The sequence below is a fragment of the Megascapheus bottae genome, chromosome 18, assembly GCF_031878675.1.
Source record: "Megascapheus bottae isolate mThoBot1 chromosome 18, mThoBot2.hap1, whole genome shotgun sequence".
In the NCBI taxonomy this organism is placed as follows: domain Eukaryota; kingdom Metazoa; phylum Chordata; class Mammalia; order Rodentia; family Geomyidae; genus Megascapheus; species Megascapheus bottae.
Window position 1 is genome coordinate 47096733 of NC_143526.1, and position 27162 is coordinate 47123894.

At 51.7% G+C, this 27162-nt stretch overlaps 1 protein-coding gene across 3 annotated transcripts in view; it reads right to left on the minus strand.

Moving 5' to 3' along the window:
- The window catches only part of Taf4 (TATA-box binding protein associated factor 4), a 66695-nt gene extending 40321 nt beyond the window's left edge, over positions 1–26374 (minus strand). For all 3 annotated transcript variants that reach the window (XM_090352597.1, XM_090352595.1, XM_090352596.1), the window contains exon 1: positions 25093–26374. In XM_090352597.1, coding sequence (XP_090208723.1) covers positions 25093–26347 — 1255 coding nt within the window. In that variant the 5' untranslated portion in view covers positions 26348–26374. The remainder of the gene's footprint in view (positions 1–25092) is intronic.
- Between the last annotated feature and the right edge of the window lie 788 nt (positions 26375–27162).

The following is a 27162-nucleotide window of genomic DNA, read 5'->3' on the forward strand; positions in this document are numbered from 1 at the left end:
CACTAATGAAGGTCCTTCAGAACCACACCTTAAACACCGTACCAGGGCCAGGAAGCCAGGGTTGTAGACAAGTGAGAACAGGACAATGCCAGGACCCTGTTCACAAGTGGAGAAAAGTAAACACGGGACCCCTGTCCACAGTATGCTCGGGTCTGGTATCAGGAAAACTAAAGGCTCACAGTAGAAGAAGAAACTAAAATTTTAAGCCGGGCACCAGTGGCTCATGCCTGTAATCCTACTCAGGAGGCTAAGATCTGAGGATCACAGTTCAAAGCCAGCCTGCATAAGAAAACCAGGAGAGGGCCAAGAACTTGGCCTAGTGGTAGAGTGCTCACCTGGCATGCACAAAGACCAGTGTTCGATTTCTCGGTACCGTATACAAGAAAAACCTAGACGTGGTGCTGTGGCTCAAGTGGTAGAGTGCTGGCCTTGAGAAAGCCCAAGGACAGTGCTCAGGCCCTGAGTTCAAGACCCAGGACTGGTGAGAGAAGAGGGGGGTGGAAGAAGACGACGACTATGATGATGACAATGATGAAGAAGACGACAATGATAAGGACCAGGATGACCATGAGACGCTTACCTCAAAATTAACTACCAAAAAGTCAGAAGTGGAGCTGTGGTTCAAGATGTAGAATTCTAGCCTAGAATGAAAAAGCCAAGGGACAGTGCCTAGTTCAAGACCCAGTACCAGCATATACGCAACACTAAAACTTTAAAAGAAAAAAGATTCCTGTGACCTCAGAGTTACGAAGAACTTCCAAACTTCCCAAAGATGACATTCAGAAAGGTATTGTGACAAGGGAAAACACAGATACATTCAACTACACTGAAATCAGGACTCCCCCGAGATCAAAAAGTCAGAGGTGAACCACAAGGGGGGTGACCACACATGACCCCTGAAGGACACTGACTGGCAGGTAGAACTACAAACTAGTAAGGAAGGAACAACACAAAGAAAACCGGGCAGACAGACACAGGTCAATCAATAGAAAGCCACGGCAAAGTAGCAGTGAGCACCCAGGCTGAGTTTCTTCCTCACTGAAGGACTTGAAAAATCCTGTTGCTAGCAAGTGCTGTCAGGAGGTGAGAACTAGAAAGCTTCCACAACTCTTACCAAAGCCGACCCGAACTTACAAGATGTCACAAAAGAGGACTGGCTTACCACAAAACAGACTAAAAACGAAAATCACTCCCAACAGCAGGATGTTGGGACTATGCCTATAATCCTAGCTACTCGGGAGACGGACACTGAGGATTGTGGTTTGAAGCCAACCCAGACAAACCCAAGAAACGTTCATCTACAATTAATCAGCAAAAGGCCAAGAGCAAAGGTGTAGATCAAGTAGTAGAATGCCAACCTCAAGCAAAAAGAATAAGCAAAAGTATGAGGCAACCAATGAAAATCCACCACCAACCTCTCCTGGAAAACTGACAGATGTCCAGCCAGGTAGCCGGGAAGAGCTAACTTATTATATGCTTTTTACCTAGGTAGCAAAAAGTGTAATGTGTTTTTTAACTTTCCTTCCAAAATAATAGTTTAAGTTTTAGTGCTTGAATTACACAGAAAGATAAGACTATTCAAAGAAATCTCTTCTAAAAGTATACTACATATAAAATTTAAAGTATGTCTATGAAAAGAAAATACCACTGGATGGTGATTCTCCAAAAGAAAGAAAAAAAGGAAGGAAGGAAGGACGGACGGACGGACGGACAAGGTACAAATCAATGTGTGCTGTATATATATGTGTGTGGTATAAGGAAAGATACCAGAAAGAGCACATGACTCCAGGATACAGGAGGTGAGGCAAGAGAATCACAGGTTCAAGACATTTCTAAGTTACACAGCAAGAACCTCTCTCAAAAATAAAACAAGCTAGAGTCTGACACAGTCGGTGGTTCATGCCTGTAATCCTAACTACTCAGGAGGCTAAGATCTGAGGATTGAGGTTCAAAGCCAGCCTGGGAACTAAAGTCTGTGAGATTCTCCAATTACCTACTAGAAAAGTGGAAGTGGCGCTGTGGCTCAAGGGGTAGGGTGGTAGCCTTGAGCTGAAGAGCTCAGAGACAAGGCCCAGAGGAAGAGCACTAGACTTGAACTGAAGAGCTCAGGGACAGTATCCATGCCCAGCGTTCAAGCCCATGACAGACAAATGAATGAATGAATGAATGAATGAAACAAGTCAGATCAGAAGCATGGCCTAGTGGCAGAGTGCCTGCCTAGCATGCACGAAGCCTGGGGTTCCAGTCCTTGGTACCACATACACAGAAAAAGCCAAAAGTGGTGCTGTGGCTTAAGTGGTAGAGTGCTAGCCTTGAGAAAGCCCAAGGACATGGGCCAGGAGTTTGGCCTAGTGGTAGAGTGCTTGCCTAGCATGCACGAAGACCCAGGTTTGATTGCGCAGTACCATGTACATAGAAAAAAGCCAAAAATGGTGCTGAGGCTCAAGTGGTAAAGCTCTGGCCTTGAGAAAGTCCAAGGACAGTGCTCAGGCCCTAAGTTCAAGCCCAGGATTGGGAGTGGGGGGGAGGGAGAGAGAGAGAGAGAGAAAATTCAAGTTTATTACAGAGTGTTCAGGACAACAACTGCCTAGCACAGATCTTACTCGTAACAACATGTGTTCCATTGTGGCGGACTATGATTGAAGCTCTAATGTCAGTACTACAGATGGTTATTGCTTCTTCTGTTTTGTATTATTTTTTAATGCCAACACCCAGATGTGCAAGACCTACTATGATCATACCAACAGGTCCAACAAAGATGGTGGAGATCATGACCCCAGAAGTGCAGACAAACGACTGGAAAAGTAGTTAAGTAGATTCCAGACAGCATTGAAAGACACAGAAAAGGCCTATAGGCTATTATCCACAGCATGCTGTCCTCATCAGAAAGGTAAAATTGCTGAAGAAGTCCATGTTTGAACAGGGAAAACTCAGGGAGCTTTGTGGTGATGGGTCATAGTTCTGGAAAAGCTACTAGAGACAAAAACAGTGTCAAAGTTGAACGAGCTGATGAATACGAATGAATCACCAGTCCAAGAAGCCATTTAAATTTCATATTTTAATAGTGATGAATAGAAAGCCCTATTTGTAAAAAAATGATAATAATCTGCTTCACTTCCTTATTAAAAACAAAAGGACCTCAGTATTTAAAACTGTGTGTCTTACACACTCAAAATATACAACAAAGAGAAACTAAAGTTGAAAACAAATCAAAACTAATTGCATATCAAGTTGATGAAATAACAGTATAGAAGTAGCCTATTCCAGTTATAGTTATGAACACGTAAGTCTGATCAACAGACTCATGGAATGCAAAGATTTCTTATACTTTATTCTAGTTTTACTGCTGTGATGAGATATATTTTAAGTACATGGTAAAATAAATCAAATAAATACACTGATGTTATTGGGATCCAAGACTTCATAAGCAAGAGAAGAGAGTCAAACACAATTCCACACCCACGGTGCACCCTGCCATGAGACCAGAATAGCAAAGTCCAGCCTTCCCTCACCCTGCCCTGGGCCCACTGGCCCCAGATCTGGCCATCCCAAGGACCAGCAGCCAGTCTAGCCACTACATCTCTCCTGTCCTTGTGCCCCAAGGCAGAGGGGCCAGGGCAGGAGACCATTCACAGTCTGAGCACACAGCTAGCTGGCTGCTGATGTTCCAGTGCTCACATGTGCAGGTTCACAGATGGGCAAGCAGAGGTCACCACAAGAGACCCACGGAAACAAGCCCTGACAGACCAAAGAAATAAGCACAACATCCAGACCAAACAAATGGCTGGTGCAGCAAATGCCTGACTACATATACATGTGCACACATGTACATGGTGGCAAGCACACAGCATTACCCTGCCTTGTTCACCACTGCCACTGGCCACATGCTGTTCAAACCATTACCCTCCCCCTGACCAGCTCCCAACCTCTGGGAGCTGTGGATGGCTGGCTGCATGACAATGTGCGGGCACTGGGTGACATCCTGACCACCAAGTAAGTCCCTGCTGGCAAGGGACTCAAGCTGACACACACCAGAATGAGGAGGACACTATAGGAAATGGCAGGGACCAGCACAAAATGCAGGGAACTGGGAACAGCACATCCAATGACTGGATCTAAGATTCTGGAGAAGGAATGGAGTTCATATATATATATACTCCTTTGCCCTATTTTTTGGTCTTTATCATATACATTCCTTTCCCTATTTTTTGGTCTTTATCAAGTTTTCCAGAATGAGTACATGTAGTTACTCAAAAAGGAAAGAACTATTTAAAAGCTAGGAGATATTTTCTCTATTTGTAAGTAGGGACTATACAGAAGTAACACAACAAGCAAAGCACCACTGGTTCACCCCTGTAACCTCAACCACTTAGGAAGCTCAGATCTCAAGATCATGGTTCAAAACTAGCCCAGGCAGGGAAGTCCATGAGACTCTTATCTCTAATTAACCACAAAAAAAAAAAAAAAAAAAAAAAAAGAAAGCCAGAGTGGAAATGTAGCTCACTAGCACTGAAAAAAGCTCAAGGACAGCTCCAATCCCCTGAGTTCAAATCCTAGGACTAGCTGAAGAAAAAAAAAAAAAACAAAAAACAAAAAACAGGCAAGAAAGGGGAAGGGCTAGAGGGAGGGAGGGAGGGAGGGAGGGAGGGAGGGAGGGAGGGAGGGAGGGAGGGAGGGGAGAGGTGCCAGTGGCTCACACCTGTTATCCTAATTCCTCAGGAGGCTGAAATCTGAGGAGCAGAGTTCAAAGCCAGCCCTTGCTGGAAAGCCCATGAGAATCTTATCTCCACTAGAAAACTGAAAGTGGCACCATGGCTCAACTTGGAGCATTCTGCTCAGGGACAAGACCCAGGCCCTAAGTTCAAGCCCCCATGACCAATGAAAAAAGGGGAAGGGAGAGAGGGACTGAAGGAAGGAACCACAGGAGTGGTCACCACTGGAACCAGGGTACTCAGGGGAAATCTGGGACCCCTGCTACAGGACACACAAGACAAATGAAAACAGAAATGACTCTCCAGGACAGCAGGGGATGGCGTGTGCCTGCTGACCCACACTCCTGCAGGAGGGCTTGAACTCAGAGCCTGGGTGCTGTTCCTGAGCTCTTTTGCTTGAGGCTAGCACTATGCCACTTTTGATCCATGTCTGGTTTTTGAGTAGTTAACTGGAGATAAGAGTCACAGGATCTTTTCTGCCCAGGCTAGCTTTGAACCATGATCCTCAGATCTCAGCTAGGATTACAGGTGTGAGCACCAGTGCCCAGCTAGCAAACTTATTTACAGATACTAATAACGATACTCTCTTTTGTGTCCCGCATAGACTTTCCAACACTGATTCTCAAGAAAAGAAGACAGAAAAGATGTGCAGCCACAAGGGGTAGGGCGGTGGCCTGGAGCTGAAGAGCTCAGGGACGGACAGTGCCCAGGCCCAGAGTTCAAGCCCCAAGACGGACAAAAAAAAAAAAAAAAAAAAAAAAGAAAAGATATGCAGCCTCAGATCCAACAGAGTACGGCTGTTTAAAAAGCCAGGAAGACAGCTCTAATTTTCTGACCTCTAGTTTTAAAAGATGGCAGGCTCCTGGGATTCTATACAATGAATAAACAAGAACCCCAACTTGCCTACAGCTAGAATCACCTTGACCCTTCTGTAAAACTTCACTGAAAGGGGCCGGGAGTTTGGCCTAGTGATTAAAGTGCTTGCCTAGCATGCGCGAAGACCCGGGTTCAATTCCTTGGTACCACATACATACAAAAAAAAAAGCTGGAAGTGGTGCTGAGGCTCAAGTGGTAGAGCTCTAGCCTTGAGAAAGTCCAAGGACAGTGCTCAGGCCCTGAGCTCAAGCCCAGGACTGGCAAAAAAAAAAAAAAAAAAAAAAAAAACTTCATTGAAATAGTTTACAAAAACAATCTCACCCATTTTAAGCATATCATCTGATTTATTTGGGCAGGCAGGTGCCCAGGCTGCCTTGGAACCAGATTCTCAGGTCTCGGCCTCTGGACTAGTTAGGATTACAGGCGTGAGCCACTGACACCCAGCCCGATCTTCAACTCTTAAGAATTTTGACACTTGTCCTCCTAACATGTACAAAGACCTTTCATGCACTCTAGATGCAAGCACATAGTTAGATGTGCTTTCTACTGGTCCCCTAGCTTGACTTTTCATCTCCTTAACAATGTCAGCCCACAAAAGTTTTCTTTTAATTCTGATGTCCAATCCACCAGTTCTTCTGCTCTGTGGGGTCCTGCTATTCATCCTAGGGCACCTTTCCGCAGAAAGTAGTCATGGAGGCGTCATGCCAAGGCAGTCTGCCTTTATTTCCACCGGTAAGCTCTTCTTAGCAACTTAACACTTAATGAGGGGGGCACTTCGGCACTAATGCAAGCCACAGTGACTAAGGCTGGCGCCCCACTTTCCCTCCACATCCTCCTTTTCTAGAACCATCACCAGAGGAGGGCCTGGCACGCTCCAGGAGCCAAGTCCTCAGACACACCTGCCCAACATACTGTGGCAGGCAGCCCACCCCGCTCTGTCAATGCATAACTCCCACCACAGACCCCCAAAACCCATCAGTTAGCTTGAAACACATCAGGCTTTGCCTAAGAAAAGGGATCCTCATATCCTCAGTAAGAATGTGACAGAATTTAGATGAACACTATCAAATTTCAATCACACCAAAAACTGGCAAAATCACAGAAGCACCTAGAATTCCTCCTCCAGACATCCAAGTAAAAGTGCCACCAGAAGAGCAAGCACCACCTCCCAGGTCATGCCCCACGGAAGAACCTCCGGTGCCACCCCTTCCCTCTCCATCCACACCAGAAGGGTCTGCCCCCACCAACAGCTGTCTTGGACAGGTTTCTAAGTGCAAGCTATGTATGACAGGAACCAAAGATCAAAATCACCCAAAGGGGGAGCTGAGCGGAGTCACTCCTCTGGCAGGGAGAGAACTCTGGGTCCCCTAAGCCCATGTGGCGCTCCAGTGTTCTACAGATGTCTGGCTAACACCCTTGGATGTACACTCAGCTGGAGAGCCACATGAAGCACCACACCCACATACGTCCACAAGGGTACCAGGAACTGTGTATGCCATGGTGGTGGACCCCCCAAGGCAGGTCCCAGGAGGGAAGCTGCCTGGCTCAGTGTGCACAACACCAGGCAAGGGCACTGGAGGTTGACTCTGCTTCCTCTGCTCTGGCTGGTGGTCAGCAGGTCCTAGCTGGGTTCCCACACAGACTTCACCCACTCTCGTGAGGCTTGCTCTACCACATTCACCTGTAGGGTCTCCATCCTCATTCTGCATGACCCTCGGCTCTCCCCTGCACCCCCTCAGCTCTCTGAGTTGCCATTCCCCTCATCTGCTAGCCCTCCCAATCTGACAGCTGGCACCTATCCTCATGTGCCTTCTTGGGACATGCTCATGCCCACTTCCCACACCAGCCCACATGAGGGCTGGGAGCTGCGGGCCATGTATCAGTGACCTGCCTGAAGACTGCAGGCAGTGGGCGTGCTGCAGCTCTGTGCCCGGGTCCTCTGCTCTTGCCTCTGATGCTGCCCTGTCTCCCTTCTCTCTACCAGAACCAGCCGGGCCATCTCATTCTGCTCCACAGCCTTGTGCAGTGCTGCACCTGCACACTTTCAGGTCTGAGCAGTGCTCCCATAACCAAGGCCTCCTGAGCCACAACCCACCCCCTCCCTCCTAGAAACCCTGGCCCATGCCCGCCCAATCCTTCACCTCTGCCACTGCCCATCAAAAATGAACAAAATGATTCTGAGGACCACACTAGTTAAAGGAAGCAGCCTCACCCCTTTAAAGATGGGTTCCATCTTCTTAATTACCCCATGTTCACCAACACTCACCCAGAAGATGTCTGCTTCGGGGACCAAGACATGAGAAAGGGTATCAATGTATGTGAAGTAATGCACCTTCTATCTGGTGATTATAATGTAACCCTACTATTAATTACAATAAAAATATATGAAAAAAAAAGCCTGAAGTGGTGCTGAGGCTCAAGTGGTAGAGCTCTAGCCTTGAGAAAGTCCAAGGACAGTGCTCAGGCCCTGAGCTCAAGCCCAGGACTGGCAAAAAAAAAAATACCAAAGTCGGCATAGCATTTGATACTAATGTTAATAAGTTCTGATAACCCACTACCATCGGACCAGCCTTTTTTTTTTTTTTTCTACCACTTGAGCCTCAGCACCACTTCCGGCTTTTTTCTATGTATGTGGTACCGAGGAATTGAACCTGGGTCTTCGTGCATGCTAGGCACTCTACCACTAGGCCAAACTTCCAGCCCTCAGCATAGCATTTGAAAATAGAAGAAGATGTCTGCTTCCTAAAGCTAATGGGAAGTGCAGGTCTCATGTAAGAGACCACACACTTGCTCATGTAGGGGCAGGGCCATCACAGAGGGAGGGTGCGGTCCTGAGCCAAGAACCTGTCCTCCCCCTCTCCCTTTTCATCCCTTGCCCTCACACCTCTTCCCACCAGCCTGGGCTTCTTGGGCTCCTACCTCCTACCCATCTTGAAGAGTCCTCTGGCACTCTTCCCAAAATATCAGTGCTAGGACTGGGAGGGAACGGATGGTCAGAGTGGTGCTCTCCACAGCAAAAATGGCTCCTGGGGTACCGTCTATGAAGCACTCCCACTCTCCCCCCACAACCCAAACACAAAAGTCAAGGGATATGCATGGCCAAATTCCACAGAGAGAGGCTAAAGGAACAAGAACTATCAGCCTGAGACTGAAAGGAGAGCAGGCTGTGGGATGCGGTGAAGACAATGAGGCAACAGCCCCACCTAGCTAGGCTCTGTCAGCTACCAGACCCAGTCCTAGACAAGGGAACACGCTTGACCCCCCCCCAGAAGCCCCACCCAGCCAACCTAGTCCAACAATACAAGGGAGAAAGCCCATACACACCTGCTAGCACACCATACTCCTGCTGCATCTACATGCACAAACAAGGCTGTCAACTGCCTTTAGACACTGAGAAGCCAGGGAGCCAGGTGAGGAGAAGCTGAGTGGGAAAGGATCCAGGGAGGATATTGGGGGTAGGGGATGGGAATAGGGAGAAGACCTAGAAGGGAGGATCCAGATGGGAAGACCAGGGGGTAAGACTGAGAGGTGAAGAACCCAAGCCAGAAGAAACCAGGTGGTTCACACCTACAATCCTAGCTACTCAGGAGGTTGAGATCTGAGGATCAAGGTTCAAAGCCAGCCTGGGCACTAAAGACTGTGAGACTCTTATCTCCAATTAACCTCTAGAAAATGGGAGGTGGGACTTGGCTCAAGGCATAGGGCAGTATCCTTCAGCTGAAGAGCTCAGGGACAGCACCCAGGCCAAGTTCAAGCCCCATAATCTACGGAGGAGGAGGAGGAGGAGGAGGAGGAGGAGGAGGAGGAGGATCATCAACCAAGAGCCAGGACCTGAGACTCTTTATCTCCAATTAACCACTAGAAAGCCTGGGAGTGGTGCGGTGGCTCAAGGGGGTAGGACGGTAGTCTTGAGCTGAAGAGCTCAGGCCCAAGCCCCATGGGGACAGGGAGGGAGAGGGCGGGGGGGGGGGGGGGGGACCAAGAGAAAGAACCCAGGCAAGGAGGAACCAGGAAGGGTCTCCTCCAATGATACAAGCACCTAGAACAGGGGAGCACACAAAGAGCCACCTGGAAAGAGAATGCTCTGGAGATGTGGATCCCACTGTGACCAGCCTTTCCCTGCACAGTCCCAGCTGGATGAAGGACAACAGGGAAGCCCTCCTTTGGACCACCTCCAGGCAAGACTGCCCTCCTTGAGGATTCCTGAGCCCAGGGACAAGGGCTTCTCATGGTACCCTTACATGGCACTAGACCCCAAAGCCACAGGATGCAACAGGGCTCTCAAAAAGGGCCACCTCCTTCCCAAATCCTGACAGACTTGCGTACGGTATTCTGCCACCTGCATACACAGCATCTATACCCAGACAAGCATAGGCTACCTTGGGTTTGGGTAGCTCTTTCCTCAATTCCCATCTCAGCCTGACTCAGTCTCTTTCCTCATATCTCCGTTCTTTGTCTCCACAGTTCTTCTTGAGGGGCCGGACCATCCACTCAATCATAGCCACCTCAGAAACCACACACCCAACCATGTGGGACCACTACCTTCTTCGCCCAGCACACTGGACATTCTGTCCCCCACACTTTTTGTGACCCTACGAACTCCATGGCCATTTAGTGAGCACGTAAGCAGGGTCTGGGCAGAGGGGTCTCAGTGAGGACAGTTGCCCACATCCACAGGGGCACTAAAGGGAGAAGTTCTACTTCTGGCTATCTGCGCCTTGTCTTCTGGGTACACAAGGTCAGTGGTCTTCCTGGGCCAGCCATCCACTTCACCCACACCCTCCTCCCACAGTCACAGGCCCTCCCCCAGGCTTAGCCCTCAAGGCCCTTCCCAGATGCTCCTACATCATTCAGTTCTTCCTTTTACCCAGCTTCACGTGAGCTCAGTGCATGGCCACAGGGCAGGAAATTCGAGATCCAAAGAGGTACAGGACTGTGAAGCCAGGCTAGGGCTCAGCGGAAGAGGGAGAAGCTCCAACAGCCTCACCCTGGCAAGTGCACTGAAAGTCAACACTGCAGATACAACAGTCCCGTGAAACAGGGACAATGCTTCATTCTGCCTTCACACACTAGGAGGGTAGCCACGCATGGAGCCCAGTGAACAATGCTACCAGGACTACTCAAAATGTTTTTCTTGAAAGCCAAGCGCACTGGTTCACACCCGCAAAAGGCCAAGGCAGGGAGGACTGTGGTTCAAGGCCAGACAAATAAAAAGATAGCAAGATTCTATCTCAATTAATAAACCCAGCACAGTGACTCTAGCTAGGTGGCAGGGAGGAGAATCCCAGTCTAGGATTGCCCAAGATAAAAACAAAGACCTACCTGAAAAGTAAAGCAAAGGGGACTGGAGAGCATGGCGCCTGTCTAGCAACTACAAAATCCTGAGTGCAACCACTGGCACTCTCTCCCTCCCCCTCTCCCCTTAGAAACATCTAGAGGAGCTGGGGTGGTGGCTCATGGCTGTAATCCTAGCTACTCAAAAGGCTGAGATCTGAAGATCATACACAGTTCAAAGCCAGCCCAGGCACTAAAGACCGTGAGACTTGGGGGAGGAAAACGGGGACAAAAACACGAGAAGGGGTACCAATGTGCAAGAAGTAATGCACCTACTACCTGTCGAACATAACTGTAACCCCTCTATACATTATCCCAACAATAAAAGGAAAAGAAAAAAAAAAGACTCTGAGACTCTGATCTCCAAGTAACCACCAGAAACCCGGAAGTGGTGCTGTGGCTCAGGGGGTAGGGCAGTAGTCTTGAGCTGAAGAGCTCAGGGACAGCACGCAGGCCTAGAGTTCAAGCCCCACAATCAACTAAATAAATAAATAAATAAATAAATAAATAAATAAATAAATAAAATTTAAGAAAATAATAAAAATGTAGCAGTCAGGCTCTGGTGGCTCACACCTGTAATCCTAGCTGATCAGGAAACTGAGCTATGAGGATCACAATTTGAAGCCATTTGGGGCAGAAAAGTCAATGAGACTTTTATCTCTAATTACTCACCCAAAAACAGACGTAGAGCTGTGATCAAGTGGTAGCTTGCCAGCTTTGAGCAAAAACGCTAAAGGACAGCACCCAGGTACTGCTGAGTTCAAATCTCAGTACCAACATATGCTCACACACATGCTGGCATGCTTACACATGTGCTCATATACACATACGTACACTGAAAAAAAAACAAAACCCTAAAACTAATTCTAATATCAGTGGCATGTTCTCTCATGGCTCTCCTCATCACCCACCAGGGCTGGCCCACTCCACTGCTGTTACCATCAACTACCATCAACCTTCTTCATCTAGCCCTGGCACCAGGAACCCCACCTGTGCACCTGTGCACACCCTGTTCTGCACTCTCTTCCCACCTCCAGATACAGAATGTCACAGAACTGGCCTCTAGGTCACTTCTACTGTGCCCTCCCCACCCCCAAGTGATCATGTAGCTTCATCTTAAACAGCCCACATTTGCACATCTAGAATCAAATTCTCAAGTTTCATAGGTAATTAAACAACCTGTCCTCAGGTAGTCTCCCTGTACCTCTGAACAGCAATAACTGGACATCTGCAGATAAGCTGCCTGTCCACAGGGATTTAGCAATACCCAGGGCCAATAGCTACCATACTATGCCATCACACTTCTGTCTGCACACAGCAAGACCCCTGAAAGAGAACAGTGGGCTTCTTGAGACAGCAAATGACCCAAATAGCCATGACACAAGAAACCACAGTGCCTTTGCAAGAGGAAACATCACATGGACATAGGAAAGGTCAGGCACTGAAAACCCCTAGAAATAGGCAGAGCAACATTCAGAGGCCCGTGAGGCATGCATGCCTAGCAATGAAGAAGAGGCCATGGAGCATTTAGAAGGGTCATACAGTGCCAAAGGCTGAGGCAGTGGCTGACAAGGTGTGTGCAGATGCTTATTAAACTGGGAATGAAAATAATCACACAAATGAAAGCAGGCCACACAGCAAACAAGGACCATGACTAATTAAGACCCAGAAGCACATATCCTGCCCTTGAGTAGCTTCCCATCCCAAATGCCAACCATCAACCTACATTCTCCTTCTGGGACTCCCTGAATCATGTCCCAAGCATCCAGGCCACTCTGCCCTACTCCAGGCCCCACAGTACACAAGTGAGTAGTGTTCCTGCTTGACTGACAACGGACCAACAGGCTACCCAGCAATATGAGCAGCACGACTATCAGAGCCAGCACCCCACAAAGACTTGCTAAGCTGGATCTCCTCAACCCAGAGTGACACGCAGATGCATGGTAGGAAGCAGGACCACGAAGCTCTGCAGAGGCCTTACGTGTGCATGTACACATCCCCAAGCAGGGCAGAAGCACAGCCAGAGGGAGGAGCGCAGAATATGACCCTCTGGGGACAAGATGCTTCAAAGAACCCACCGGAAGTTCTCAGTGGAGCAGAGGACAAAGTAGGCAAGAAGCACCAAGAGCAAGAGCAGCTAAGGATGATACAACAGAACGACAGGGACACAGCAGTCAAAGCTGTATCACTTCCCAGGTACTAAAAAAATCTGAGACTCTCATCTCCAATTAACCACTAGAAAATGGGAAATGGCACTGTGGCTCAGGGGTAGGGCAGTAGCCTTGACCTGAAGAGCTCAGGGACAGCGCCCAGGCCCAGAGTTCAAGCCCCGTAACGCACAAAAAAGAAGGAGGAAGACGAAGAGGAGGAGGAGGAGGAGGAGGAGGAGGAGGAGGAGGAGGAGGAGGAGGCGGCGGCAGCAGCGGTGGCGGCGGCGGCAGCAGCAGCAGGAATGGTTAATAACCATGATAACTGCCAAGTGCCACACCTGCAATCCTAGCTACTAAGAAGGCTGAGTTTTAAGGATAGATTTGGAGCTAGACCAGACAGACAAATCCAGAAGACTTCTCTCCCCAACTAACTAGCAAAAAAAAAAAAAAGGCTGGAAGTGGAGGCACAGTGTGTCAGCCATGAACACAAAAGTCAAGCAAGAAAAGGCCCTGGTTCAAGACCAGATAAAGGGAGAAAGGGAGGGAAGGAGGAAAGAAACAGGGGCTCACATCTGTACATCTAGCCAAAAAAGGAAGATGATGGGTCAAAGCCCCCCTGTGCAGTAAGTTCCCCACACCCTGTCTTAACAGAAAAAGCTGAGTACAGCAGAGTATGTACCAGTTAATCCAGCTTTGTCAGGAAGCATAAGAGTATCACAGTCGAGGGCCAGGAGTTTGGCCTAGGGGTAGAGTGCTTGCCTAGCATGCAGGAAGCCCTGGGTTCCATTCCTTGGTACCACATAAGAGGGGCTCAAGTAGTAGAGTGCGAGCCTTGAGAAAAGCTCAAAGACTGTGCATAGGCCCTGAGTTCAAGCCCCAGGACTTGGGGGTGGGGGGAGTTCAAAAAGCTACAACTGGAGCTGTGGTACAAATGGTAAAACACAAGCCTTGATAGGAAAAAAAGTAAAAGCAGCTCAGGGACAGCACACAGGTCCTGAGTCCAAGCCCCAGGGTGACACAAATCATCATCATGATCATACACAAAAACAACCAGCACTGCAAAAAGAGCTGGAAGCAAGGCTCAAGCAGTAGAGTAACTGCCTGGCAAGTACAAAATCCTGAGTTCAAACTCCAGTACTGGGCTGGGATGTAGCTCAGTGGCAAAGCGCTTGCCTAGCAAGTGCAAGGTCCTGGGTTCGATCCCCAGTGCCAAAAAAGAAAAGACAAAAAAAAACAAAAAAACAAAAAAACAGGGGCCGAGAGTTTGGCCTAGTAGTTAAAGTGCTTGCCTAGCATGCATGAAGACCCGGGTTCGATTCCTCGGTACCACATACATAGAAAAAAGCCGGAAGTGGTGCTGAGGCTCAAGTGGTAGAGCTCTAGCCTTGAGAAAGTCCAAGGACAGTGCTCAGGCCCTGAGCTCAAGCCCAGGACTGGCAAAAAAAAAAAAAAAAAAAAAACCATCCAGTACTGTCATAAAAAATAATAATCATTAAAAAATACTCATGATCGGGCTGGGAGTTTGGCCTAATGGTAGAGTGCTTGCCTAGCATGCATAAAGACCCAGGTTCAATTCCTCGGTACCACATATATAGAAAAGCTGGAAGTGGTGCTGTGGCTCAAGTGGCAGAGCTCTAGACTTGAGGGAATAGCCCAACGACAGTGCTCAGGTCCTGAGTTCAAGCCCCAGGACTGGCAAAAAAAAAAAAAAAATGATCTATCAAACTTGTTCCGTCCTCATTCATCCCCAGTCTCACGACAAGAAGCAAGCTGGTTGCTTCTGCACTTCAACAAAAACATGCACAAATGGCAAACCACAGGCTCCAGGAACATGCAGACTTCCAGCATAACTCAGCATGCCTTCGGCAGCTACACACACAGACCCACCAGTCCACACAAGCCCAGTGCACCTATGCCTTCCAAGAAGAGAGCTCATGTGCATCCTGACGCTCTGTATCTCACATGAGCTCCTGTGCCCAGCCCGAGAGCTAGTCACAGAATCAGGACTGGCTTCGAGTCACAGACAGAGGCAAGGGGCAACCTTACACATGCAGGACTCTGGTGTCAGTCACTCCCAATCAGGTTCTCAAGGCCAAGTAGCCTCTCTCCAGAGCACTGAGATGACACAGGCTACCAGGCTCCTTTAGGGGTGTGGCTCTTCCCTGCATCCACCAAATCTCAGTGTGTCACCCTAAAACCTCAAGTACACATTCACTGCTCTACACATTAGTAGCAACACCACTGGGAAAACTCCGGGTGTCCCAAGCTCTTATCAGTGTTCTACGTGAGTAAATTACATGACATGAAGCGTACCTCCACTCTTTATACAGCTCTGGGCTCCCCAAACACTACCCCATTCACGGGCTGTCGCTGGCTCCATCCAACAAGAGCACAAGATGAACTGAAGTTATTGCTGAATTATACTTATTTATTAACTGACCCTCCTCACCAGACTGTATCCCTGGCCTTGCTCGGCCTCATACCAGGGCCTGCCCCCACCCCAAAATTCCTCCTCCTTGTCCTAGATAAAATTCCCCAACACTTTCTACAGTTAAGCCCACACCATTACCAAGTTCACTATGCTGAAATTAGAGAAAGTGACTTGCGTCTTCCAGGCCAGGCCTATGGGAATGGAGGAGCACCTTAACCACTGCCTACTGCCCTTCCAGCTGCCATATCTGGCGGATGAAGAAGCCCCAAGAGATGGTCAACAGCCCTAGGGCAGAAGGAACACAAGGCTGAGTCCACCAGTCTGTCAGGTGACACAGGAAACCAAAAACGCAGCCCAGCCATCCCTGCCTGTGCCTGGTCTCTTGACACAATCAGGCTTCACTGGGTGGCCTCTTGGTACAGTGAGCCCTCCCCTCCTGAAGTAAATCCAGGCATCTAATCCTTACACAACAGATGTGTAAGCACACAGGTGGGCCAAACTGAACCACAAGAGCCCCTGGGTCCCTAAGAGCTGAACACACAGGAGTGATAGACACAGCACAGCTCCAAGCATCCAACGTGGCTGTGTGATTCCTGGCAGGCAATCCATCTTGGGGGAGGGGGAGCTCTACTGCCAACCTGCCCAGAGATGGCCTATGGACCAAAAAGTTGAGCACCAGGGGAAGGTTAAGGCCTACTATGGACCAAAAAGCAGAAATAATGTGACAAGGTCACTCATGGTAACTCAGGGGGCTGAGATCCAAGGGATTTTGGTTTGTGAACAGGCTGAACAGAAGTCTGCTAGACTCCATCTCCAAAATAACAAAGAAAAGGCAGGAGCAGTGGGCGTCAGTAATCCTAACTGCTGAGGGAGGCTGAACCAGACCAGACAGGAAAGTCACTTGGACTCCTATCTCCAATTAATCATCCAAAACAAGGGCCAGAAACAGAGCTTTGGCTCAACTGGTAGAGTGCCACAGCCTAGCAAAAAGCTCAAAGATAGTGTCCAGGCCCCAGGACAGACACTCAAAAAAAATCAGGAACAGAAGCATGGCTAAGTGGTAGAACACCAGCCTAGCAACCATGAGGCCCTGAGGTCAAACCCCAATATGATGATGATGATGATGATAATAATAATAATAATAATAATAATAAATCAGTCCAGGGATTTGGCCTAGTGGTAGAGTACTTGCCCAGCATGCATGAAGACCCAAGTTTGATTCTTCAGTACCACATACATAGAAAAAGCTGGAAGTGTGCTGTGGCCTTGAGAAAGCTCTCAAGGACAGACCTTAAGTCCAAGGCCCAGGACTAGCAAAAAAAAAAAAAAAAAAAAAAAAACAATAATAATAATAATAATATAATGTCAGTGGTTAAAAATATATAACCCTAACTACCCAGGAGACAGGAGATGGAGATCGAGAGCATCATCAGCTCAGGCACAAAGCAAGAATAAGTCCATTTCAACAAATAAGCCGGTCATGGTCATATAACCCCTGCCATGAATATAATCCCAACTGCACAGAAGCCACAGGTAGAAAGAAGGCCATAGTCGAAAGCTAGTCCCAGGCAAAAACATAAGATACCACGTGGAAAAATAAATTTAAAAAAAAAAACTAGAAAAATAGCTCAAGGAAAAAAGGGATCAGGATAGTTAAGATGGCACTGTTGGTACAAGTGACACCCTCCTGGATGGATACAGATACCAAGCAGCTGCAAGTGGACTTTCAAAGGCTATTGGGCTATCTAAATCTAACAGGCCTTGATCACAACTACTTACACAGCCAATGAAGAACTTAAGATGGTGGAGTTAGCCAGGCGGCTCACACCTCTAATCCTAGCCACTCAAGGGGCTGAGATGTAAAGATCGTGGCTAGAATACAGCCTGAGCAAGAAAGCCCGTGAAACTTTTTTTTTTTTTTGGCCAGTCCTGGGCTTGAGCTCAGGGCCTGAGCACTGTCCTTGGACTTTCTCAAAGTTAGAGCTCTACCACTTGAGCCTCAGCACCACTTCCGGCTTTTTCTATGTATGTGGTACCAAGGAATCGAACCCAGACCTCATGCATGTTAGGCAAGCACTCTATCACTAGGCCAAACTCCCGGCCCCACCGTGAGACTCTTATCTCTAATTAATCACCAGAAAACCAGAACCAGAAGTGGCTCTGTGTCTGAAAATAGAGTGCTAGCCTTGATAGCACTAAGGCCCTGAGTTCAAGCCCAAGGACCAACCAAAAAAGAAAAAAAAAAAAAAAGGATCAGAACATGGTTTAAGTGACACAACATCTACTTGACAAGCAAGAGGCCCTGCATTCAAACTCCAATAACCCACCCCCCCAACACACACACACACACACACACTCTCTCTCTCTCTCTCTCTCTCTCTCTCTCTCTCTCTCTCTCTCTCTCTCTCTCTCTCTCTCGCAATGTGTATTCTAAGCAAGAAAAGGCCAACAAACCAGAATACTGTACCTTAAGGCCACATATGCTCTGGTTCAACAGTTTAAGGAGGCTGACAGCTTGCAGCTACCCCCTTCCTAATGAGCCTGAGGCTTCCTCCCAAGGGAATCCTATGTCTGAACTCCACTCCCCACACCAGCACTAGGCCAGCATCTCCAGCTCTAGAGGAAATATCTAAGAGGAGGCCCACAGCTCTAACTGCCATTAAGTATAAATGCCTCCAAACCCTTATTGGGCACTGAGTGTGGGGTCAGTGACCTTGGACCTACACAATTGAGTACACAAGGAAGTAAGCTGTTATCATGATGACTTTGGGCTTCTCATTTAACCTATTTGAGGCTTGATTGCTGTTTTATACGAATGTAACCCCTGGCAGTTTTCTGGTTTTAAGAAAAGTATTTAAGGTTGGAACTGGAAATAAGTGGTGCTACAGTCTCACGTTCGCTTTAGGCTGGAGTCCTCCTGACCCCATCTTTTTCTTGTCTTCTTCTTTTCCCAGTTTTCACCCCCAAAGTCAGGAATCCCAGTTCGCTGCCGGCTGGCTCCGGCAAACCCTGTCTCCCAATTCTGTCCCCTCTAAGCTATACCACAGTATCCACACTCAGGGATCAGAAAAGGTACCTACCCCATTCAGAGGAAGAATGCCAGAACAACCCTCATCTCGCCCTGCCTCAACAAGTCTCCCCAGCACCAACTTCAGCCCAAAGCCATAAACAAGTACTGTCAGTGTCCACACATGGCCTTCACCACCCCATCCCAGGTACCTCCCCTGCCCCAGCACCTCCGCTTTCAGTGCTCTCACGTAGAGTCAGTGAGGCCATGCTCCTGCAGGAATAAGTGGGAAGACCCCACATTCCACAGTAAGATGGACAGAGACATGCCCACCTCCCTTCTTCCATCTGGCCTTGCTAGCCTGGGGGTTTTCCTTTCCTATACACAGACCCCAGACTGCATAAGGCTATCCCTTCTCTTCCATCCCCAGCAGTACCCCACAGGTTATCATGACCAGAAGTTCCTTGTAGAGGCTTCATAGTTAACTGCCTCTCCAAGCCAGAGCAGGACACCAGGATCATGAATGGAGTCTTCAGACCCCAATGTCTTGATCAACTCACATATACAGCCAGCTACAAAAATTTCCTTCAGAGCCAGGAACATAGCCTAGTAGTAGAGTGCTTGCCTAGCATGCACAAAGTCCGGGGTTCGATTCCTTGGTACCACATACATAGAAAAAGCTGGAAGTGGTGCTGTGGCTCAAGTGGCACAAGCACTAGCCTTTAGCCAAAAAAAAAAAAAAAAAAAAGAAAGAAAGAAAATTCCTTCAAAAGTTGTCACTTGGCCAGGAATTTGACCTAATGGTAGCATGCTTGCTTAGCATGCACAAAGACTGGGGTTCAATTCCTTGATATCACACACAGAGAAAGAGCTGGAAGTGGTGCTGAGGCTCAAGTGGTAGAGCTCTAGCCTTGAGAAAGCCCAAGGACAGTGCTCAGGCCCTAAGCTCAAGCCCAAGGACTGGCAAAAAAAAAAAAAAAATTAGCCTGAGATAAACTTGGGAGGCGTAAGAGGAACCACCTTGACTTCAGGGATGCAGATACAGGTCCATGTCCAGGCCATGGGGTTAAAGGAGGCTGGTAACGCTCCAATCTAATGGTTCTCAGGAACACCAGAGCAGAAGCTCAGAGGCAACCCTCCAGGTCCACAATGGTTAGGCAAGCCAGGCTCCCCTTTCCCACACAGCTCCACCTACACATGGGAGTTGGAGAACCAGCTTCTTACTGGTTTAGATCTTCTCTGTACACTCAGAGCCCATACACACATAAGTATCAAGTCAAGCCACAGCAGACCTCTTAGTCGTCCATGGCCAATCTACTGTTCTACTCAAACACGAGTCTCATCAGTTCTAAGAAAGAAACACTTGCAAACACAGGTCATCATCACCAAGGAGCTCTGGACTGATCAGATGGTGGTGATGAGCCAGCCCTGAAGCCCACAAAACAGAAAAGAGTCACTGTCAATGTGGGAGGCCTTCACGCAGCCCAGCAGGGCTCTGGGGCTGTGATTAGGAGACCTGCCACTGTTCTCTGCTAGGTAAAGCACTAGGCAGAGCTACCTCCTGCAGTCCTTTACAGTTCCAGGAAAGTTATTTCCTTTGTTCTAGTCAAATGTCACTGTTACCTGAATATTATCAAGAACTGGGTTAAGGTCTTTGGCCTAAGGCCGCCCAGCACAGCCCACCTGTGACAGCCTCTATAACCCTGCACTGACAGCCTGCCTGGGTGGGCCCCAGCACCAAACTCCTCACCCTCCCTGGCTGTGGATGTGGTAGGAATAAAGGTGTCTTTTAAAAGATTTTTGCCTTGGGCCGATAGTTTGGCCTAGTGGTAGAGTGCTTGCCTAACATGCATGAAGACCGGGGTTTGATTCCTCGGTACCACAGACATAGAAAAAAGCCGGAAGTGGTGCTGAGGCTCAAGTGGTAGAGTTCTAGCCTTGAGAAAATCCAAGGACAGTGCTCAGGCCCTGAGCCTGAGCCCAGGACTGGCAAAAAAAAAAAAAAAAAAAAAAAAAAAAAGATTTTGCCACTCTGGCCCAGTACAGCGACTCACGCCTGTAATCCTAGCTACTCAGGAGGCTGAGATCTGAGGATCAAGGTTCAAAGCCAGCCTGAGCACAAAACGACCAGAGACTCTTATCTCCAATTAACCTCTAGAAAACCAGAAATGGGGATTAGCTCAAGGGCAGGTCAAGCCTGGAGATGAAGAGCTCAGGGACAGCTCTTACGCCAAGTTCAAGCCCCATGACCCACAAAAAAGAAGAAAAAAAAAATGCCACTCTATTTTTTTTAGTGGGTCGACGGACTTGAATTCTGGGCCTGGGGGCTGTTCCTGAGGTCTTCAGCTCAAAGCTACTGCCTTACCCCTTGAGCCACAGCGCCATGTCTGAGATTTTGCCACTCTGATAGCAAGATCATGCTTGAAACAGTGGAATCTCAGGACCTGGAAAAGGAGAGGAATAAAAAATTCTACTTGTCATCTGTGTACAACCTCATCCTAACAAAATTTCATTCTTCACAGAACAGTCAACTCCATTTCATAGTCCAGAAAAATGAGGTTGCAGGACCAATGTACTCATCCCAGATCAAAGATCAGCTGTTGCCACCTTGAGTAACAGAAGCTGATTTTCCAAGAACGTCTGTGTCAAAGGCCTGACTACTAAGATGTAGCCACAAGACCCCTACTTCAGCAACAGCCTTTCATTCTCTGTGGCCCAAAGGATGCAGCCTGTCAAGAGCAACTGAGCAACTCACTAAGGATGGAAATAAGTGCCTCCAAGACCCCTTACTCCTCCCTCCCCTACTCCCAGCAACTTGCAGCATCATCTTAAAGAAGTAGCCCAGAGATGGTCCCTAGGCCAAAGCATACAGAGCCATTCCTGCTCTAGAATGGGAATCAGAGCCTTAACTAAACTTTACCTAAAGCAACAAGCGAGTAAATCCCACATGAAGGCAGAACAAACACAGGCATAGGACAGGAAAAATGCTCATTTTTTATGCCTTCTTTAAGCAATGAATGTCATGCCAGGGTACTGGTGGCTCACACCTGTAATCTTAGCTACTCAGGAAGCTGAGATGAGGACTGACATCCAAAGTCAGCCCAAGCAGAAAAGCCCATGAGACTCTTCTCTTCGATTAATCACCAAAAAAGCTGGAAGTGTAGTCCTCTCTCCAATCAAGTAGAACTCTCGAGAGCAGCACCCAGGCCCCGAGTTCAAGCCCTAAGACTTGGTAAGAGAAGAAAGAAAGAAAGAAAGAAAGAAAGAAAGAAAGAAAGAAAGAAAGAAAGAAAGAAAGAAAGAAAGAAAGAAAGGAAGGAAGGAGGGATGGGAAGGAGGGAGGGAGGTGGGGGGAGGGGGAGGAAGGGAAGGGAAGGGAAAGAAAAGATCATGAGTAGCTATCCAGAAAGTTCTTTCAAACCCACTTCAGCACTCTAGTTTTGACATCATTATCATTTGTTCTTTTTTTTTTTTTTTTGCCAATTCTTAGGCTTGAACTCAGGACCTAGCAATGTCCTTGAACTTTCTCAAGGCTAGCATTCTAAACCTTGAGCCACAGCACCACTTCCAGCTTTTTCTGGGTATATGGTACCAAGGAATGGAATCCAGGGCTTCCTGCATACTAGGCAAGCTCTCTACCACTAGGCTATGCTCCCAGCCATCACTTGTTCCTTCTTTCAACTGTAATCATATGACTCTGCTGTTACAACTGGGCAGGCCAAGGTGCACACAAACCAATCCCAGCTCTTCAATGTTCTCAGTACCACTCTCCAATGTTCTGCAGTGGCTCTGAACATACAAAGTCTTTTCATGATCCTCACTGTGGATAAAACTTATCCTGGCACTTTCAAGTCAGCAAATCCCAACTACAGTAACATTAATGTCTACTTACAAAACTGTCCTGACAAAGAATATCACAAATGGGTTTGCTAAAAACTAAATTCAACATATGTTCTTTAAAAACTCTTGGTTCGGGGCCGGAGTTTGGCCTAGTGGTTAAAGTGCTTGCCTAGCATGCATGAAGACCCGGGTTCGATTCCTCGGTACCACATACATAGAAAAAAGCCAGAAGTGGTGCTGAGGCTCAAGTGGTAGAGTGCTAACCTTGAAAAAGTCTAAGGACAGTGCTCAGGCCCTGAGCTCAAGCCCAGGACTGGCAAAAAAAAAAAAAAACTCGTGGTTCTTGGTGAGGGGCTGGAAGTTTGGTCTAGTTGTAGAGTGCTTGCCTAGCATGCACAAAAACCACCTCAAATCCTTCGTACCACATACATAGGAAAAAAAAAAAAAAAGCCACAAGTAGTGCTATGGCTGAAATGATATAGAGCTCTAGCCTTGAAAAAGCCCAAGGACAGTGCTCAGGCCCTGAGTTCAAGCCTCACAACTGACAACAACAACAACAAAAACACTCCTGGTGAGGCCACCAGTGGCTCAGGAGGCTGAGATTTGAGGATCCTGGTTCAAAGTCAGTTTGGGCAGGAAAAGTCCACGAGACTCTCACCTCCAATAAACTACTTAGAAAAAACCAGAAGTGGCACTATGGCTTAAGTGGGAGAGCTCTAGCCTCAAGTAAAAAGGAGCTCAGAGCCAGCACTACCCCCCCTCAAAAAAAAAAAACCTTTGGTTGAAACTTGGCTTGGCTTCAAGACCTCAGGATGAAATCCTGTGACCTCTAAGGAAAGAAGGTACAGCCCCATTCACACATCACTCAGCTGCCAATGAGCTGTCACTGCACTTGACACTTATGTGCAGCTTTGAGTCCTCCCCTAAGGCCTCCAGCCCCACCTTAGTTTGTCTCAGAGAAGTTATTAACCAAACAAGAACTTTGCTAGAAGCTACTTCAGTGTTGATCTATACATTTTTATTATGAAGGACATCCCTGTAAAAGCATCCCCCAATCAACCATATACATCTACTGCAATATTTATTATCTGTCACTGTGATTTTAATTAGAACTTCGACTTCAAGCGTTGGTAGTGGTTTAAACCACCCGATACTTGTTGAATTTTGGCTGTTATTGAAGTAACATAACTAATCAGAACTCCTCAAGAGATCAACTGAAGGAAAGAATGAAGAGATGAATTTAAGTCTGCCTTCCACAAAAGTCTACGGCAACTATAAAGAACAGATCTCCATCCATGCCACCCAAATGCGGGCAGGCCCCAGTCCGCTCTCACACACATGGAGACTGAGGCAAAAACACACAAGTGGTTTGTTTCATGGGACTGTCTCCTGATCACCCCAGCCTTAAAATTGAGATATTCACTGAGAGCAGTGACAGCCTTTTCAAAGCATGTCCTCCTCCTCCAAGGAAGAAATGGGCTGCACCTGTCAGGCCCTGGCACAGCACATCCCCAGACAGGCAGCCAGGTCTCTACCCAGGATGCCCCAGGCACTGGGCTTGCTCCCTGTGAAGGAGGCACTGCTACAGGACTCCTGGCAGAATGCTCCATAGGTAAACACAAAGTATGGTGGAGTTTCACACAAGCGGCTACCACCACAGAGTCCCTGTTTGCTTTCCGTTCAGGACTGGAACTTGAACTCAGCACCCGATGTGTGCAAACGCTCACTGACCAGCACGTCTACCACTTGAGCTACGCCTGCATGTATTTAAACCATAACTCAACACCCAGCCCTAGTTTCCACCAAAAGGTCCTGAGGCTCATCCTACACAAACCTAAGCCACCATCACCCCCAGCGAGCTTCTCCACACTCCCCCGACCTGTGCAGCCAAGTGCACCTCTGCAGGTGGGTGCCACACCCACCTCCTCGACCCGGGCCGCCCCTGGCAGACCCGGCAGGACCTTGGAACAGGGGCCCTGACCCTTGTGGGCTGCGGCAGGAAAACCTGGCCCAGGAGAGGGCACGGAGGCAGCCTGCTGCTCCCCGCTGCTCCCCGACGGCTGCCGCCGCCGCCGCCACCGCCGCGGAGAGCAGGGCCGCGGAGAGCAGGGCGGGCGCCGCCACTACAACCGCTGCACGTGTCCCGACACCCCGGGAGAGGACGCCGGGGCTCGGGGGGAGCGCTGGGCCGGGAGAAGGCTGGGCAGAAGCAGCACCCCACTAGAAATGGCCCCTCCGACCACACGCCGGGGCAGCGGAGCCGAGCCCGGCAGGGAAAGTTCAGAGGCACCCACCGCGCGCGGACACCGGATACCCCGGCCGCCAGAGCATCCCGCCGCCCTCCACGACGCCAAACGGCTCCTCCCGGGCGGACACCGCCCGAAGGCGGAGGGCGGAGGAGGCGGAGAACGCTCCCCGCTGGGCCGGGGGGTCACCGAGGGAGGGCTCTCGCCGCCTCGCGCCCCCCGCCCCTCGGCGCCCTGGCGACACCCCCGCGAGGCCGGTACGACCCGGGGCCGCGAGGACCCGACCGGGAGGCTCCGGGTGGCACGCGGACAGCGGCCGCCGAGCAGGGCGGCGAGCTCGCCAGCCGGCCCCGGGCAGAGCCGAGGACGGGGCCCCGCCAGCCCGGCGGCCCGGGCGCGGCCCCGGAGCCCGGCCAGAACTTCCCGGAACGAGCGGCGGGCGTCCCCCCGCCCCCCCGCCCGGCCTCCCGCCCGCCCCGCGCGTCCGTCCGCTCACCTGGGGGCAGCTGGAAGTTCTGGATGTTGGTCGGGTTCTGCGGCGGCTGCGGCAGGCGGGGGGCCAGCACGGTGGGCGTCAGGGTGGCCCGGATCCCGGCGGTGGTGGTGGCGGAGGGCGTCCGGGGCAGGCTGGGCGCGGCGGCGGCGGCGGCGGCGGGGCCCTTGGGCAGCCCGGCCGGGGTCCCGGGCGCGGGCTGCGGGACGCCGGCGGGGCTGGGCAGCGCCCCTGGCATGGCGGGCCCGAGCAGCACGCCGGCCGCCGCCGCGCCCGCCGCCGCCGCCGCCGCCGCCGCGCCCGCCGCCGGCCCCGCGGTCTTGGGCGGCTCGGCTTTGCCCCCCTGCGCGGGCGCGCCGACCCCCGGCTGCCCGCCGAGCCCCGCGGCGCCCCCGGCGGCCGGGGCGGGGACGGGGGCGGGCGCGGCGGCGGCGGCGGCCCCGTTCTGCGCGGCGGCGGCGGCGGGCGCGGGGGGCGCGGGCGCGGCGGGGTGGCCCGGCGGCCGGGCGGGCGCGGCGGGCGCGGGGGGCGCGGGCGGCGGGGGCGCGGCGGGCGCGGGCGCGGCGGGCGGCGAGGGCGCGGCGGGCGCGGGGGCCGCCTGGATGACGGAGCCGGCGGCGGGCGGCGGCGCGGGCCCGTTGTTGACCGGACTGACAGCAGGTGCGGCGTGCGGCGCGGTGGGCGGCGCGGCGCTCCCATTCAAAGTTTGCGCGGCGCCGGGGCCGGGCGGGCCGGGCTTGGAGGCGCCGGGGCCGGCGGGCGGGGCGGCGGCGGGCTCAGGCCCCGCGGCGGCGGCGGCGGCGGCGGCGGCAGCGGCGGCGGTGGCGGCGGCGGCGGCGGCGGCCGGGCAGGGCCCCGCGCTGGCCTCGGGCGGCGGCCTCAGCTTGGCGGGCGACGGCGCGGGCCCTGCGGGGACAAGCGGGCGGCGCGGTGAGTCGGGGCCCGCGCGCCGCGGCCCCCCGCCCGCCGGCCGCGCTCTACCTGCGGGGGGCGGCTCCGGCGCCGCTGCGGGCGCGCCCTCGGCGGGGGCGGCCGGCCCTGCGCCCGCGGCTCCGGCCGGGCTGCCGCTCACAACATGGTTCCCGAGCGCGCCGGCGGCCGCGGCCCGCAGCTCGGGCGTGCGCGGCGCGAGGTGGTGGTGGTGGGCCGCGCTGGCCGCCAGCTGCGACTCGAGCGAGCCCACCAGGTCGCTCACCACTTTCTCGTCCACCTCGCTGTTGAAGAAGACCTCGTCCAGCAGATCCGAGCCCGCCGCCATCTTTCCTCCTCGCCGCCGCCGCCGCCGCCGCTCGGCCGAGCGCGCCTGGGCAGGAGGAGGTTCCAGCGGGGCGCGGGGCGGGCGGGGGGCGGCGCGCGGGGCGGGCGGGGGCGCGGCGGGGGGAGGGGGCGCGCTGCTGCGCAGGCGCCGCGGCCGGCCCCGCCCCGGCGCTCGCGCGGGCGGCTGCTGATTGGCTGTGGCCTGCGCTTAAAAGGCGCGGCCAATGGCTGCGAGCGCCAGAAGCCGAGGCGCGGGCGGGCTGGCGGGGCCCGCGCCGGGGCGGGGGCGGCCGGGGACCCGGGCCGGCCCCGGCGGCGGGGCGGCGGCGGCGGCGGCGCTGCTGCGGTCTGGGCGTCCCCGGGCCGGCGTCCGGTGGCCGTGGCCGGGCTCGCCCTTTGTCTCCGCCGCCGCTCCAAAATGGCTGCGGCCCGGCGCGGCCGCGTCCTCCCGGGGCGCGGGCCGGGGTCGGAGCCGCGGCGCGGTGCAGCCCGACCCGGGCCCCGCGGGAGCCGCTGGGCGCGGTGGCGGAGCTGCGCGCGCGTCACGGCGCCCGGCCGCCGCCCGGGGAGGACGCGGCCGCGCCGGGCGCGTGGCGGGCCCGGCGGGCGGTGGGGCGTCTCCGCGGCGGGCGCGGCCCCTCCGAGCGCCCGCGGCCCCGGCGCCGCCGCCTCCCCGCCGGCTGGCCGCCCCGCCGCGCGGGGCTGTGCTCGCGCGCTCCAGCTCGGAGGCTCTCCGGACGGAAGAGCCCTGCCGAGGCCTCCCGGCCCGGGTCCGTCCGAGGCTGCGCACGGCGGGACCCTGGGGCCCCGCGCGGG